At 41.1% G+C, this 13,389-nt stretch overlaps 1 protein-coding gene across 1 annotated transcript in view; it reads right to left on the reverse strand.

Moving 5' to 3' along the window:
* Nucleotides 1-13,389, reverse strand: part of bub1 (BUB1 mitotic checkpoint serine/threonine kinase) — a gene marked incomplete at its 3' end in the record, with an annotated part of 54,554 nt that overhangs the window by 24,170 nt on the left and 16,995 nt on the right. The window contains exons 10-12 of the mRNA XM_079888729.1: nucleotides 10,906-11,121; nucleotides 10,715-10,840; nucleotides 10,455-10,548 (exon numbers count right to left, since the gene is read on the reverse strand). Of these exons, the coding sequence (XP_079744855.1) occupies nucleotides 10,455-10,548; nucleotides 10,715-10,840; nucleotides 10,906-11,121 (436 nt within the window). The remainder of the gene's footprint in view (nucleotides 1-10,454; nucleotides 10,549-10,714; nucleotides 10,841-10,905; nucleotides 11,122-13,389) is intronic.

The raw sequence follows: 13,389 nt of genomic DNA on the forward strand, positions 1-13,389 counted from the left end.
ATTTTGATACTATCACTGTCGTGCCCCATTCACTCCCATTCACACGGCATTTTGACCGAAAACGAAAATACGGTCAATCTTAAAAGTGGCGTTTCCATTCTAATTATGCTTTTACACGAAAGTTTGACTCGGGTAGATTAACTCGATTGACTCGTATGACTCTGATATGACTGATAAAATGCATAGATCAATTCCATGTTACCTAAATATTCCACTGTATCTAATAGTCACATTATTTACTTGAATGATCTTAAGTCACACCTAAAACGTGAAAGTTTTGCAGTGATAAGTGGCTTGTACTTTCCTTGAGTTAGCGTGATGTTTCAGAGAGCAGACGGTGTCGAGAGAGCTCCACCAGAGCCCTGTGGTCGAGCCCTCAGGACCGTCTGCATCTCGGCTCTGTTTCTGTAATGTTCTGTATGAGAGGAGGTGGGCAGAACGAACCGAAGCCTTCTCGCTCTGAGCACCGCATGACTCAGAAGAGGAGAGAGACACACAAAAGAGAGCTGTTAATCTGGTTTCTCTCTGTGCCTCCTGCGCCTCTTCTGTTCTTTCAGCGCCGGTAATTCAGTTTGTCGGATTCAAGGTCATTTTTTCAGCTTCTGATGGGTCGCTAAATGACCTTCGCTTTTAATGGCACTGACTCACTCGTATGGTTTTCTAGTCAGTGCCGTACTCTTGAATCTGACACACGTGCGCTTGGCTTCAGTTTAATCAACAGAGATGGTAATGTCATGACACCGTATCACTTCATGAACGTCGCTTTATGATCTCCATCTAGGAAGTACAGGTTTCTGCACTTGAGCTGTCAGAACACAGACGTTTCTCAGGTACATTTGTGCATCACATGTATCAGAATTCATGATCTATGAGTCATTTACTAGTTCGCCTGCCCGTTCAGCCTTAAAGGTTAATGGTAAACCAACTTGGCTTGCTGTCTTTGGAGGAGGCTGAACCCGAGGCTCTGCTCGAGCTCCGAGTTAACCCTGGGTGGTTGATAAACAGCTATAGGCTAGTTGCACGTGGCCGCCATGTTGGATTTCGGATCAGCGAGTGTGGGGTTTGACACTTCCGGTTTCGCATTACGCCCGGTGCGGGGAGCCGGAGAAAGCCGAAAATTATCTTTTATAGTTGTTTATAGAATCAATTATCACTTAAAATACTACTAAGATCCATATTACCATCACACGAGCCAATGGCAATTAAATGCACGGATGCATAGTCAGATTAATGAATGAAATACAACTGTTCACGAACAGAAGATTGTGTTTGACTCATATACGCATACGCAATGACAATTATGCCTACTGTAAATATAGAGTTACAACTACGATTAGAGTTGTTTGCATAAAATGCACCCTGAACATTCACATGTTTGCAATTTATCTCCATAAATACTATTTTCTCAATTCTGCGCATATATTTTCACTTACTTGCATCAATTGCTCGATCAATATTATCATCACATATTTTACATTTATGTTTTTAACTGTAGGTACCACAAACAATTTAATATAGCTAAGTTTGTGTATATTTTACACGTAGTAAAATACTGTATAGCTGCTTATAAACACCAGACATAATGATTTATGATCTTTACTCATCTCACTTGCACAAAATAAATGCAGTAATAGAAAGCATAGAAACGCACAGGTGGAATACACTGAAATTATATGCATTTAAAAATTTGGTCGGGTCTGAAGTGATCCCTCCGGATCTTCTGTATCCACTGTGTCAACAGGGAACGCATGAAAGCTGACTTCTCTGTTGTAACGTGACGAACTGGTACATAACGGCACACAGCGATGAAGTGCTGAGGTGGTCACCCTCTGGAAGGCAAGTCCCTCTCTTGAATCCTAAAAACACTCATTGTGAAAAAATATCTCTGTGGTAATGGAACTCGGTCGCTGTCGTCGCCCGCTCTCGCTGTCAGATCACCGGAAGTTTTCACCGGAAGTACTGGCCCACACACTCACGCTCGAACGCCAACGGTCGCCATATTGTGCACGGAGCGAATTAGGTAGTTTCTAAGGTGTTCTAAGGTTGCTAGGGCTTTTTGATTACCCAGTAATGGAAAACTGTCAGTCCGACCAATTAGATAAGACACACTAAAGGCTTGCTCACACCGATGATTATAATGGACTATAATGTTAACTGTAACTCTAAAGTTTTAAAGTCGGCATGAAATAGAATTTGCAGCAGTCTTTTCTCTCCTATTGTGTCGTATATCCGAGTGAAACGCTTCTGGAACAAGAGCAAATGTGGGCGGGGCTTGATTGTGTCTGTGGGGAATTGATTGGATGGTTGTGGTTTGCTATTGGCTGATCTCATGTGATTGACAGGCTGCCCCGCCCACATCATCAGAGAAGAGAAGAGATTCTGCAGGAGGAAGTTATTCTGATTAAAGATTATTAACACAATAATGATAAATCATTTAGAATAAATTCCATTAAAAAACAAGAATCAATTTCGATTTGACGTTAATAATCATTCTAATTATATGAGAATAGGGAATTCTAGGTTTCATTCGTTAACATGTTAACTACATTAGTTAACATAAACTAACAATGAGAAAAGAGCCTCCAAAGTATTTATTGACAACTCAAGACAACAGACGAACAGTGTTTGGGGATGGAGAACTCGAGCAGGAGTTACAGTCAGAAAGAGTTTATGGATTTTGAAAAAACTCTAAGCCTCTTTTATACAATAACCGTATGCTGGATGTGTCGAGACAGCCTAATGATTTAGATGCGGTGCTGTTTCAGAAGCATCTCACATGATCTCGCTGTCCACTCGCTGTCCAGAATCCATGAGTTTAGCCCACATCTCAGCATGTAACCTAGCAACATGAGCGGATAAATGAAGCCTCAGCCGCTGCCGTGCCGCAGATCCTGCAAACGCTGTGTGTGGGTGATTAGTGAGCTTTAGGAGGATCGGGTCTTCTGAAACGCTCTTGCGTGCCAGCACACCCTGCCAGCTGAATCACCCTGATGCAGATCATTACAACACTAACTATCATCGCTGGAACACACTCCCGTCTCGCAAGACATTTGCTGTTGTTTAAGTGATATAATCTCTATTAGGGGAATTGTGACACTTCTTTTGCTTTTACAAGCAGAGCAAATAATGGATGGAAGTAGAGCCAGTGCGGGTAAAGCAGGACGCTTGAGCGCTGTCATTTCCATGACTAAAGTAAGCATAAAGTTCATCTTAGTAGCCACCGGCATCATACAAATGATCAGAATCAGTGTCTCACTTTACCCCAGTTACACCTGTAAGGATGTGAGGATACATCAAGATGCACTTTGTTTCACGTAAATGGGACAATAACATCTTATGATATTAACATAACCGTTGTTTCCTTTCCAAAGCGAATGTTCTAGATGGCGAGTAAAATGAGTCAAAGCAAATTCATTCAGGAACCAAAACCATAGAAAGGCTTTGGAGAAAGATGAGTTATGAATCATTCTCATCCGTCCTTCGGATGAGACGTTAAACCGAGGTCCTGACTCTCTGTGGTCATTAAAAATCCCATGGCATTTCTCGTAAAGAGTAGGGGTGTAACCCCGGTGTCCTGGCCACATTCCACACATTGGCCCTTACCAATCATGGCCTCCTAATAATCCCCTTACATTGAATTGGCTCTATCACTCTCTCTCCTCTCTCCACCTATAGCTGGTGTGTGGTGAGCGCACTGGCGCCGTTGTACTGTGGCTGCCGCCGCATCATCCAAGTGGATGCTGCACACTGGTGGTGGTTGAGGAGAGATCCCCTGATATGATTGTAAAGCGCTTTGGGTGTACAGTAGTACATATGAAAGCGCTATATAAATGCCTCATTCTATTCTATTCTATTCTATGAAATTAGTCAACATTCCAACTGTGGGGTGAAGTGTGTTTGGTGCTTCGGGGTAAGATGTGCCAGTGGCTCACTTTATATTGATAATGAATATGGTTTCACTACATTGAAATATTCTGCAAAGTAAACATTTTCATAACATGAGGTGAGCCTAGACTTTAGTTTTTTTAACTCATTCCCCTCCATTGACGGACATTTCCGTGTTTCCACTGTTATACGGTAGGGGGCGCTAATACACATCTTGAGAAAGAGTACTGACTCTCCTGATCAAAACACAGGAGAAGCAGCAGAAATGAGCGTTACATGTGATGATGCACATGTGAAATAACCATAGACTGTAAAAAAATATGGACGTAGTGTCCGTGACGTCACCCGTAGGTTTCTGAAGACCGTTTTTGAAGCCTAAAGTGGGCGGAGCCGACCGTCGCCATCTTGGCAGCGCGTCACTCCTGAATCTATTTATTTTTTACAGTCAGACAATGAGCTGAGGTAACGTGACGGCTAACAGACAGCAGACAGACGGCTAATGATGACTAATGGACACAGCAGCGGGAATCCACCTGTCACTCAAAAGTGGACACACCCTTAACTATGCAGAACTTTAAGGCTTAATATAATTTAAACGGATGAGTTATATGTTGAAATTTGCACTCGCAAACAATAGTCACAAACCTGTATTCTGAATCTGAAGCTGCAGACAAGTAGACACAAATGTGTAAAATGCCATTCACAGAAATACAACGACAGACACAAACTTGTAATATATATTTTGCGTTTAATCTTACGTTCACATTCGCGGTACAACCTCAGTTAGGCACTTGCAGCTTCTCAAATCTGTCACTGCAATTTCAAATTTCGCGCCTTGACTTTTGCTACTCTTTTCGCGATATATCAGGTGCAAAACTAACTTGTGCACTTGAAACTCAGAGGCGGTGAGAGAGAAAGGGGGCGGGAGGAGGGGGGGTCAAAGGAGCCGTTTTATTGGTTGGCACCTAGCCAATGAAATGGGAGTTCGATGATGTCACGAAACCCGCGTGCACTGAAACACTAACATGGCTTAATGCATTAGACTGATATTAAAATAAATAAATTGTCGAGTTCACGCGCGTGATCATAGGTAACTAAACCTATGCGCGTGAACTCGGCAATCGACTACTTTGGACTTCAACCAAAAAACAGGATGTAAACAGGTATTTGCGCTGGCTTAAATAACATCATTTTTATAGATATCTTTCACATCTACTGCAGTCAGACTCACTCGTGTTCACTCAGAAGGAATCACTCACATTTTCTGTGCACTTGTAATGACACATCAAGGATGTTAAGAGGCTAAAAGCAGGTTTAGTACTTGCCCCATTGAAGTCAACAGGTGCAAATTTTAAAAATAGAATAACTCGGTGTAGGCAACACCGATTTTTGTAGTTGTTCTCTGTACTGACAGCACTCCAAATGTACAATAAAATGAGCTCAATGTTAAAATTGACCGGAGTTCTCCTTTAATAAACCCGTACAAAATGATGTCACTTCCTTCCTTGAGGGCGGAGCCAAACCTGAAGACCTCCATAATCAGTCTCTCTTTAGCATGAGAATAGAATTAAGAATAATAATCAAATCTCTCTGAAAAGCAGAAAATAAAACCTCTTGAGGACAACTGTGTTTTATTACTGGGCTTAGACATTAGCCCGACACTTGTGCTATTTTCGAATCTGCTGTCTCCTCAAATTTACGTCTACACAAAATCTGCTCATGTGAACGAACGCCAAACTGTGTATTAACTGGTGGCGACAGCGGCTTCATGTGAGCGGGTCCGAGCTGGTCTGTTCCTGAGAGAAGAGCAGTGTCGCACATTGGCAGATCTGTCCAGATGTCAAAGAGAAACACTATCTTCACACAGAGATGAGGGTGAGAAAGAGGAGTGAGGAGAGAGACACAATGAGTGTGATATACCCACGTGAAGCACACAATAAAGCCATGACGAGCTGAATTTACATGATCCGCGAGATATCTACAGTAAAATACATCATTTGTTTAACCAAGACAACAATGAGATCAAATGGAAAGCAAAGGGAGACTTTTGCTGAAGTTTCCTGCTTCTCTAATGATTCTCTTCAGAAAAAGAGCCCATTTATCTCCCATTTTCAGAAGAGATCTCAGATTACATGGGTTAGGGTCAATAAAAACAAATATCCCCTGGTGACATCTCGTTTGGCCACGACTGTGTGATTGGTGTGGTCAGTGCCTCAGTAGTGCTGTTTCAGACCCTGCTTACTGTGGACTGAAGAGCACACGCGATTTATAAATCACCCAAAATAAATCTCATTATTACTTTCATTACAGCAAGTAGAGCATTGATTTGTACAAAGGGAGAAGTTATCAAATTTCTTTTTGTCAATTACAAAAAGAATACCTTGACAATCAAGCTTGTATCGTTTTATCAACTCCATGTCGTCATATTGTAACAAACTGGACTTGCAATTGAACTAAACCAGTAGTCACTTAAAAGTTCAGGGTACTCACAAGGCATTAATGAATAAGGGGAATAACTGAATCAACACTTGTAATCAGACAAAGATAGGCATAAGCAGGTTAACCAACAAAGTATATTGATAACTCAATAGTCAAATCAGAAGAAATGACACTTATCCGAGAGTCCTTGATCAAATAGTCCATGCTTGAGAAGTATTGTCCTTATGTGTGAATCCTTAGTCCTTGAGCCCCAAAAAAACAAATCAAAATGTCCAAAAAATTATAATATTCCTCCAAACGTGATGAAATAGCAAAAACACCCCCAAAAAAACAAGTCTTCTCTTGAATCTCGATAGGAGATTAGGAGAAGGCTAAAAAAAAACACCAATCCGTTTGATTCAAACAGGATCAACTCACATGCCTCCTCTCTCAACTTGCTTGGCCATTTCTCTTAAAGGCCTTCCTTCCCCTAGGTGCTCTCCTGTCAAAATAAAAGTCCATTTTGCCAACTACAGGATGTTTCTCCACCAAACATAAAAGTCCCACATACAAAAAAGACAGAGAAATTCAACTAGGGCCTGAAACCAATTAAATCACCCCATACATATTTTACACATTATCTAACGTTCAATGTCTTCCTCACATTGGTAAAATAAAGTATATTCATGTATTTCTCTCAGCCCTAATATAGTGTCACAATATAACTCCAATACATTATATGTTCGTTGGAAAGTGTGTGTTCTCCTCCTTTCTGCTGCCATATTGTTACTACTAACTAGGACACCTCTTTAGCACTCTTAAATAATTCAGGAGACCTATTCTTGACACTTATCAATCACACTTATTCTTAAGTCCAGGAATAAGAGTAAAATTACGTCATACTTATTTTGACACACTTAAGACTCAAATTTGACTCTTAGAGGCTTTATACATAAGGCCCTGATCTCTAGTGCCATGAACAGACATCTCTGAGGAATAAAAGGAGTGGAGATCTTTATCAAGTCAAGAAGATTTGTGAGAAGTGTGTCTCAGCATGTGTTTATTAAGAGACAGTCGATGTGCACAGGTGTCTGTCTGGATATGGTGGAATATACCACCTGATCTCTCATCAGTGCAATCTGTTCATATCAGCACAGAACTGAACTCTTTCAGAACATCATCAATCCTGATGCCGTTTATGCTAGAATTCAAAGCGACACACAGCACAGTTACCATACGAACAGTCCTCCCGGAGTAACTAGAGGTGACATGCTCAAGGACCAGCAAACCGTTGTGTAGAAGAAGAAATACAGGATTCGTCTCTGCACTTTCTGTTCAACCTTGTCATGCTGTGACAGTTCCCCCTTTGGATATCTCAGTCTCTCTGACTGATTTCCTGACATTCGTATTATTACACGTCTCTCTGAAATACAAAAGATGTATCCGCAGTCAAATAACGTACAATTATGCTAAACTGTGGAGAGACCCAGGACAGTGTAAACACGGTAAGTTATGATGCCATGTTGACGTTAATATTCACAGTTTGTAGGCTCAGTGACTAAAGATTAGTTGAATTACATATGGGCAATGTTGAGGGTAATGTGAGTTACTCTTTTTTGAGTAATGACTAAAATAACTCATTAGATCCCCCGGTACCGCAGAAAGGCTGGTATCATTTCATGTTCAAATTTCAGTGTTGATTTGGTACCGAAGGAATGGTACTTTTTAGTTTTTACTTCAGCGATGTCCCTCTCGTCAGATCTTTATACTTTACACGCAAATCAGGGTTTAAAAAGTCTTAAGTCAGTCCATCCTGCCACACTGTAAAACCGAATAAGTTGGCAAAACTCAAATAATTTGAGGTAATCAGTTACATCACGTTTTAAGTTAAGAAATGTAACGTTTAAGTAAGCAGAACGTGCAGATTTTATTTTGTAATCATACATTATAATTGCTCTTAACTTGAAATATTTGAGTAAGCTAATTCATGTACAACTTAAATTGATAAAGTAATTTTAACTTAAATATTTTTAGTAGTGGAAACTTGTCTAGGTTTGACTAGCTAATTCAGTAAATGCTACCTTGCTAATTGGTGACACAATGCTTTGATAGCATTAGCATAAAATAGCAGTTGCTGAATGAGTACAGCAATTAAAAACACTTTACACTGTTCTCAAACCAAGCTCATGCTCCTCTCGTCACACTGATGGTAACCCCCCAAAAACCAGAAACTCTTCTGAACTAGCATAACAAAACACTAAACACTACTAAATCTCCCACTTAACATTAATCTGGCACAAAAACATTATATAACACTTAATTTTAGCATTTACTCTCCCTTTTGAGTGTCATGGCAAAGCATGCTGGGAAATAGAAATCCCAGCCCAGTTTCAGATCAATTTAAGTTTGTCTAATTTAAAAGAAACAAGTTCATACAACTCAAAACAATGAAACAATTCAACTTACTTAAAATGAGTCAGTTTTGTGAACTCAAAAGAAAAAGAAAGTTCTAAATACTCATAAAAGTTCATTTGATGGAAGTAATTTGTATAATTTGAGTTGGCCCTACTCAAACCAATTCATTATTTTAAGCGTTAGGGTTTGTGGTGCACATCCAAGCTGTATTTAGTTCCTTCTGAGACACAGAGAGCACTGTGACTGACACACGCTTGAACCACATTATTTGCGGGGGCTGTTAATGAATATTCTCCTTCTGTGGTGTAACCAGTGGAGACGGGGGGGAGGGACGCTGATCTTTCTGAGGAAGGCGACACAAAAAGATCTTCAAAGGGCCTGAAATTTGATCAGAGATTCATGAGTTTTAGAGAGGTATCCAAGGCAACAATTTCATGAAGGGTGATTGAAGCTCTTGAGATGAAATTAAAAACAAATTTGTTCCACTGATGATGATGGTGACATGGTGTGTTCATCAAGAGCGACAGCGATCGCATCAGTCAAGACGGGTGGAGAGCGGTGTGGGGTTTCCATCAGGAGCATCACTGATCGCTCTGATATTGTGTTTTAACAGTCGAGGATGAATCATCTTACGTGGGTGAATCACTTAAACACAGTTTATAAAGCGCCGGGCAGCAAAGGTGAAACACACAAGAGCTGGTCTCTTCAGTGGAGCCATCTTTATTCTTGACCTCAGACCATAAAACACTGGTTTCTGTACGCAATTCATTAAAACATGGTACAGTGTGTTCATGTTCATCTGTATTACACCATTACTGAGAGCTGAAGGCATATTCGGATTAGCTGAATGTGCAAAGCGTTGTGGACGTGAATGACGGCCATTCAAATTCCATCTTCTGCAAACGCTCGTGTGCTACCGCAAAAGTTTTGGTTCATGCATTTAAAAACTGCTGTTGATTTGGGACACATAATCTTACATTTACATGTGTAGATGTGTTGCAGATGATTTCATCCAAAGCAACTAACAAATGAGGAACATCACAAGCAGTTTATCATCCAAGAGCTGATCTGGAACTTTATACACACACACACACACACACACACACACACACACACACACACACACACACACACACACACACACACACACACACACACACACACACACACACACACACACACACACACACACACACACCAGTGCCTAAATTATAAAATGCACTTTTTTTAAAAATCATAACTTCCATGGATTTCATCCAATGTCAAAAGTGAAGAACACATCAGGATTCATAAGGGCAAAAGCTGACATGAAGACTATTACAAAATTTGTGAGCTCATTTATCCCACTAATTAAAATAATCCAACGTTGTTTATTAAAATGTAAAGATAAACGACAATCACAAGATGGATTAATATGACTATATGCACAAATGAGCACCTGCTTTGTGATAATTGTCACTGAAATTAATTTATTATATACATAATATAAATTTTATATACATAATATAAATTTTATATATATATATATATATATATATATATATATATATATATATATATATATATATATATATATATATATATATATATATATATATATATATATATATATATATTTTATACGGGCAGGAATGAAGATCTGAGCGACTTTGACACGAGCCACATTGTTATGCCAAGACGAATGGGTCAGAGTATCTCGTGTGTGTTGCTCCTGGTCAGCAATGGTGAGAACTTACCAACAGTGTCCGAGGAGGAACACACCACACACCAGCGACAGGGTGTTGGACATCTGAGGAACACACCACACACCAGCGACAGGGTGTTGGACATCTGAGGAACACACCACACACCAGCGACAGGGTGTTGGACATCTGAGAGTCAGCGATGCCCGAGGGAATGAAGGCTATCAGTGTCACAGCGCGAGCGTCAGAACGGGACCTTAGAGCAGTGGAGGAAGCTGGCCTGGTCTGATGAGTCCTGTTTTCTTTTACATCACGTGCACGTGTGTGTCGCTGCCTTGGGGAAGTGGTGGCACCAGGGTGCACTGTGGGACGACAAGATCCAGCAGGTCCAGCCCTTCATGACACCGGTGGAAGCGGCTCTTTCCGCAGGATAATGAACCCTGACACACTGAACACAGTGATCAGGAATGGTTTGAGGAACAGGATGAAGAGATCAAGCAGTTGCCCTGGCCTCCAAATTCCCCAGATCCCAATCCAGTTGAGCATCAGTGGGATGTGATACACCAAGTTTGATCCACAGCGACTTCACCTCACAACCTACAGGACTTGAAGAATCTGCCAGAAACCACTGGACGCCTTGAAGGGTCTTGTAGAGTCCAAGCCTCGGTGAGTCGGCACTGTAATGGTCATAATGATTTTGCTCATCAGTATCAACCATAGACTGAACCATAAAGAGATACACGTGGATTTTCTGTAGATGGGAGATGCGCTTGCTCACATTGCGCTTGAATTTAAGATGAGCTGCAATTTATAAAGAAGGATGCATTTAAAGGCACACTATGCAAGATTTGTACCTTAATATAACAGCTTTCGATGGTAAACAAACTCGTAGTGGGGCGAATCATCCCGATAGCCAAGCGGGCGGGGGGGGGGGGGGGGGGGATACGCCGCTGGCAAAACTAGCAATGCGAGTTTGAGAGGTGGCGTCCCAACAAATCTCGCGAGAATCACAACCTGCTTTACGACATGACGTCACATACATCAACAACATGTGAAGCAGCCTACACACGCATTTCAGACGTGAATCACGGCAGAGTCGACGAAGAAAACAAAGAAAGTGCGGTCGGAAGAGTGCAGAGCATAGACTGTAAAAAAATATGGTCGTAGTGTCCGTGACGTCATCCGTAGGTTTCTGAAGACCGTTTTTGAAGCCTAAAGTGGGCGTGGCCGACCGTCGCCATCTTGGCATGACGGCTAACAGACAGCAGACAAACGGCTAATGATGACTAATGACCACAGCAGCGGGAATCCACCTGTCACTCAAAAGTGGACACACCCTTAACTATGCAGAAATTTAAGGCTTAATATAATTTAAACGGATGAGTTATAAAAAAATTCACCCCCCTCACAGTCGTCATGAAGGGCTAAATTAGCTGTATAGACCAAAGCCACTTTTTGCTCCAGGCTGTAAACATGTTGTTTTCTGCTGTAAAGTTGGGCATTTTAACATGGGGGAGATGCAGATTTGACCCACTTCTGCAGCCGGCCTCTAGTGGCCAGTCGATGAATTACCGTTTAATTCACTTCCGTGTTGGTTTCAAGAGAGAGACAGGAGGTTGCCGCTTGGTGCAGAGACGGTACTTACGACAGTAACGTTAAACACAAGTACTCCACAGCGACTCTAGGGGGCGCTGTTTGAGAAAAATGGAAACTGCATAGTATGCCTTTAAGAAATTTAAAATGTTAGTACATTCACATTTAGGATCATTCTACACGTCTTTATAAATGAGGCCCCGGGTTCTGGACAGGCCTTGAAACCTTATTGGTCTCCAACAAGAGAACCAGTGAAGTTTCCACGTCAGACTCTTAAACCAGTGGAAACACGAGCGCTGGCTCCAGCAGCAACGGCTGTCCTGGCATATTACTGTGTAACAACTGGCGTTACATGTGTACAAAACATGGTGTTAAACAACTGCCATTAAATATATAATTTCTTGGTTTCCACTGTGACAGAGGGCTGAACCTCTCGCAGGATCACCTCCAGCAATAACCCTCTCTCTGAGGACTTGTGCTCATTCAGCAGATCTGGGGTTTCAGATCAACCTCATCTCTGATGACACTTCAAAGCCTACAAATGTCTTAAAATATTTCATCTGTTAAAATATTTATCCTATGTCCTGGATTAGAGATCTGCTGGTGGCCTGGATCATGGTGGTGTAATGTATGATGAGTTTTGATATGCGTGCGCTGATGATTCCTCAGTGTCTGGAGAATAAGCTGGACAGTTCTCTGATTGGCTAGCACATGTTAAACAGCAGCCAGTTAAATCTGATCTATGTGACACCTAATAAAGCAGCTGAATTACTCAAGAGTGAGGAAATCACTCGTTTTTCTAATCTAGAGTAACACTGTCCGACAGCGACCCCAGCAGGATGTTTCAGAGAGACACGTACAGTTTTCAACTTGATCAACCCATCGTGAACTGAGGTATATAATTATATAAAACAAAAATCTATTTTTCCATCTATTACACGAGATGTTGATATTGAGTAGTTTTGGAGGGGGTTTGTTTATATATTGCAGAGAAACCATCTTACATTTGATCACGTTTATCGTTCCTCTTTATTTTAAGTGGAAGAAATCGTCACCCGGCTGAAGTTCACTGAACCCATAACCCATACTTTATCAGTTTAATGAAGTCCTTGCTAAATAAAATCAAATTGAAAAACAAAACAAAATAGTGATTAAAACATTTGGATGGTAATTTAAATGCATTTATACATTCTTGGGGCTACTGTAAATATTAAAATTACTGCCCAAACTAATTCTGAGTAGAACATTTTGAAAGGCTAGGCCCTAGCCGGAAGAGTCCTGGTGAGGTCAGCGCTGAGTCTGATGATGTCATCGGATGATGTCATCTGCTGGAGGACTGTGGCACTGCACAACCTCTTGCTGTTCTTTTTGGAGATCAACATATAATTTGGCACAG

This window comes from Squalius cephalus (assembly GCF_949319135.1).
Source record: "Squalius cephalus genome assembly, chromosome: 12".
Classification (NCBI taxonomy): Eukaryota; Metazoa; Chordata; class Actinopteri; order Cypriniformes; family Leuciscidae; genus Squalius; species Squalius cephalus.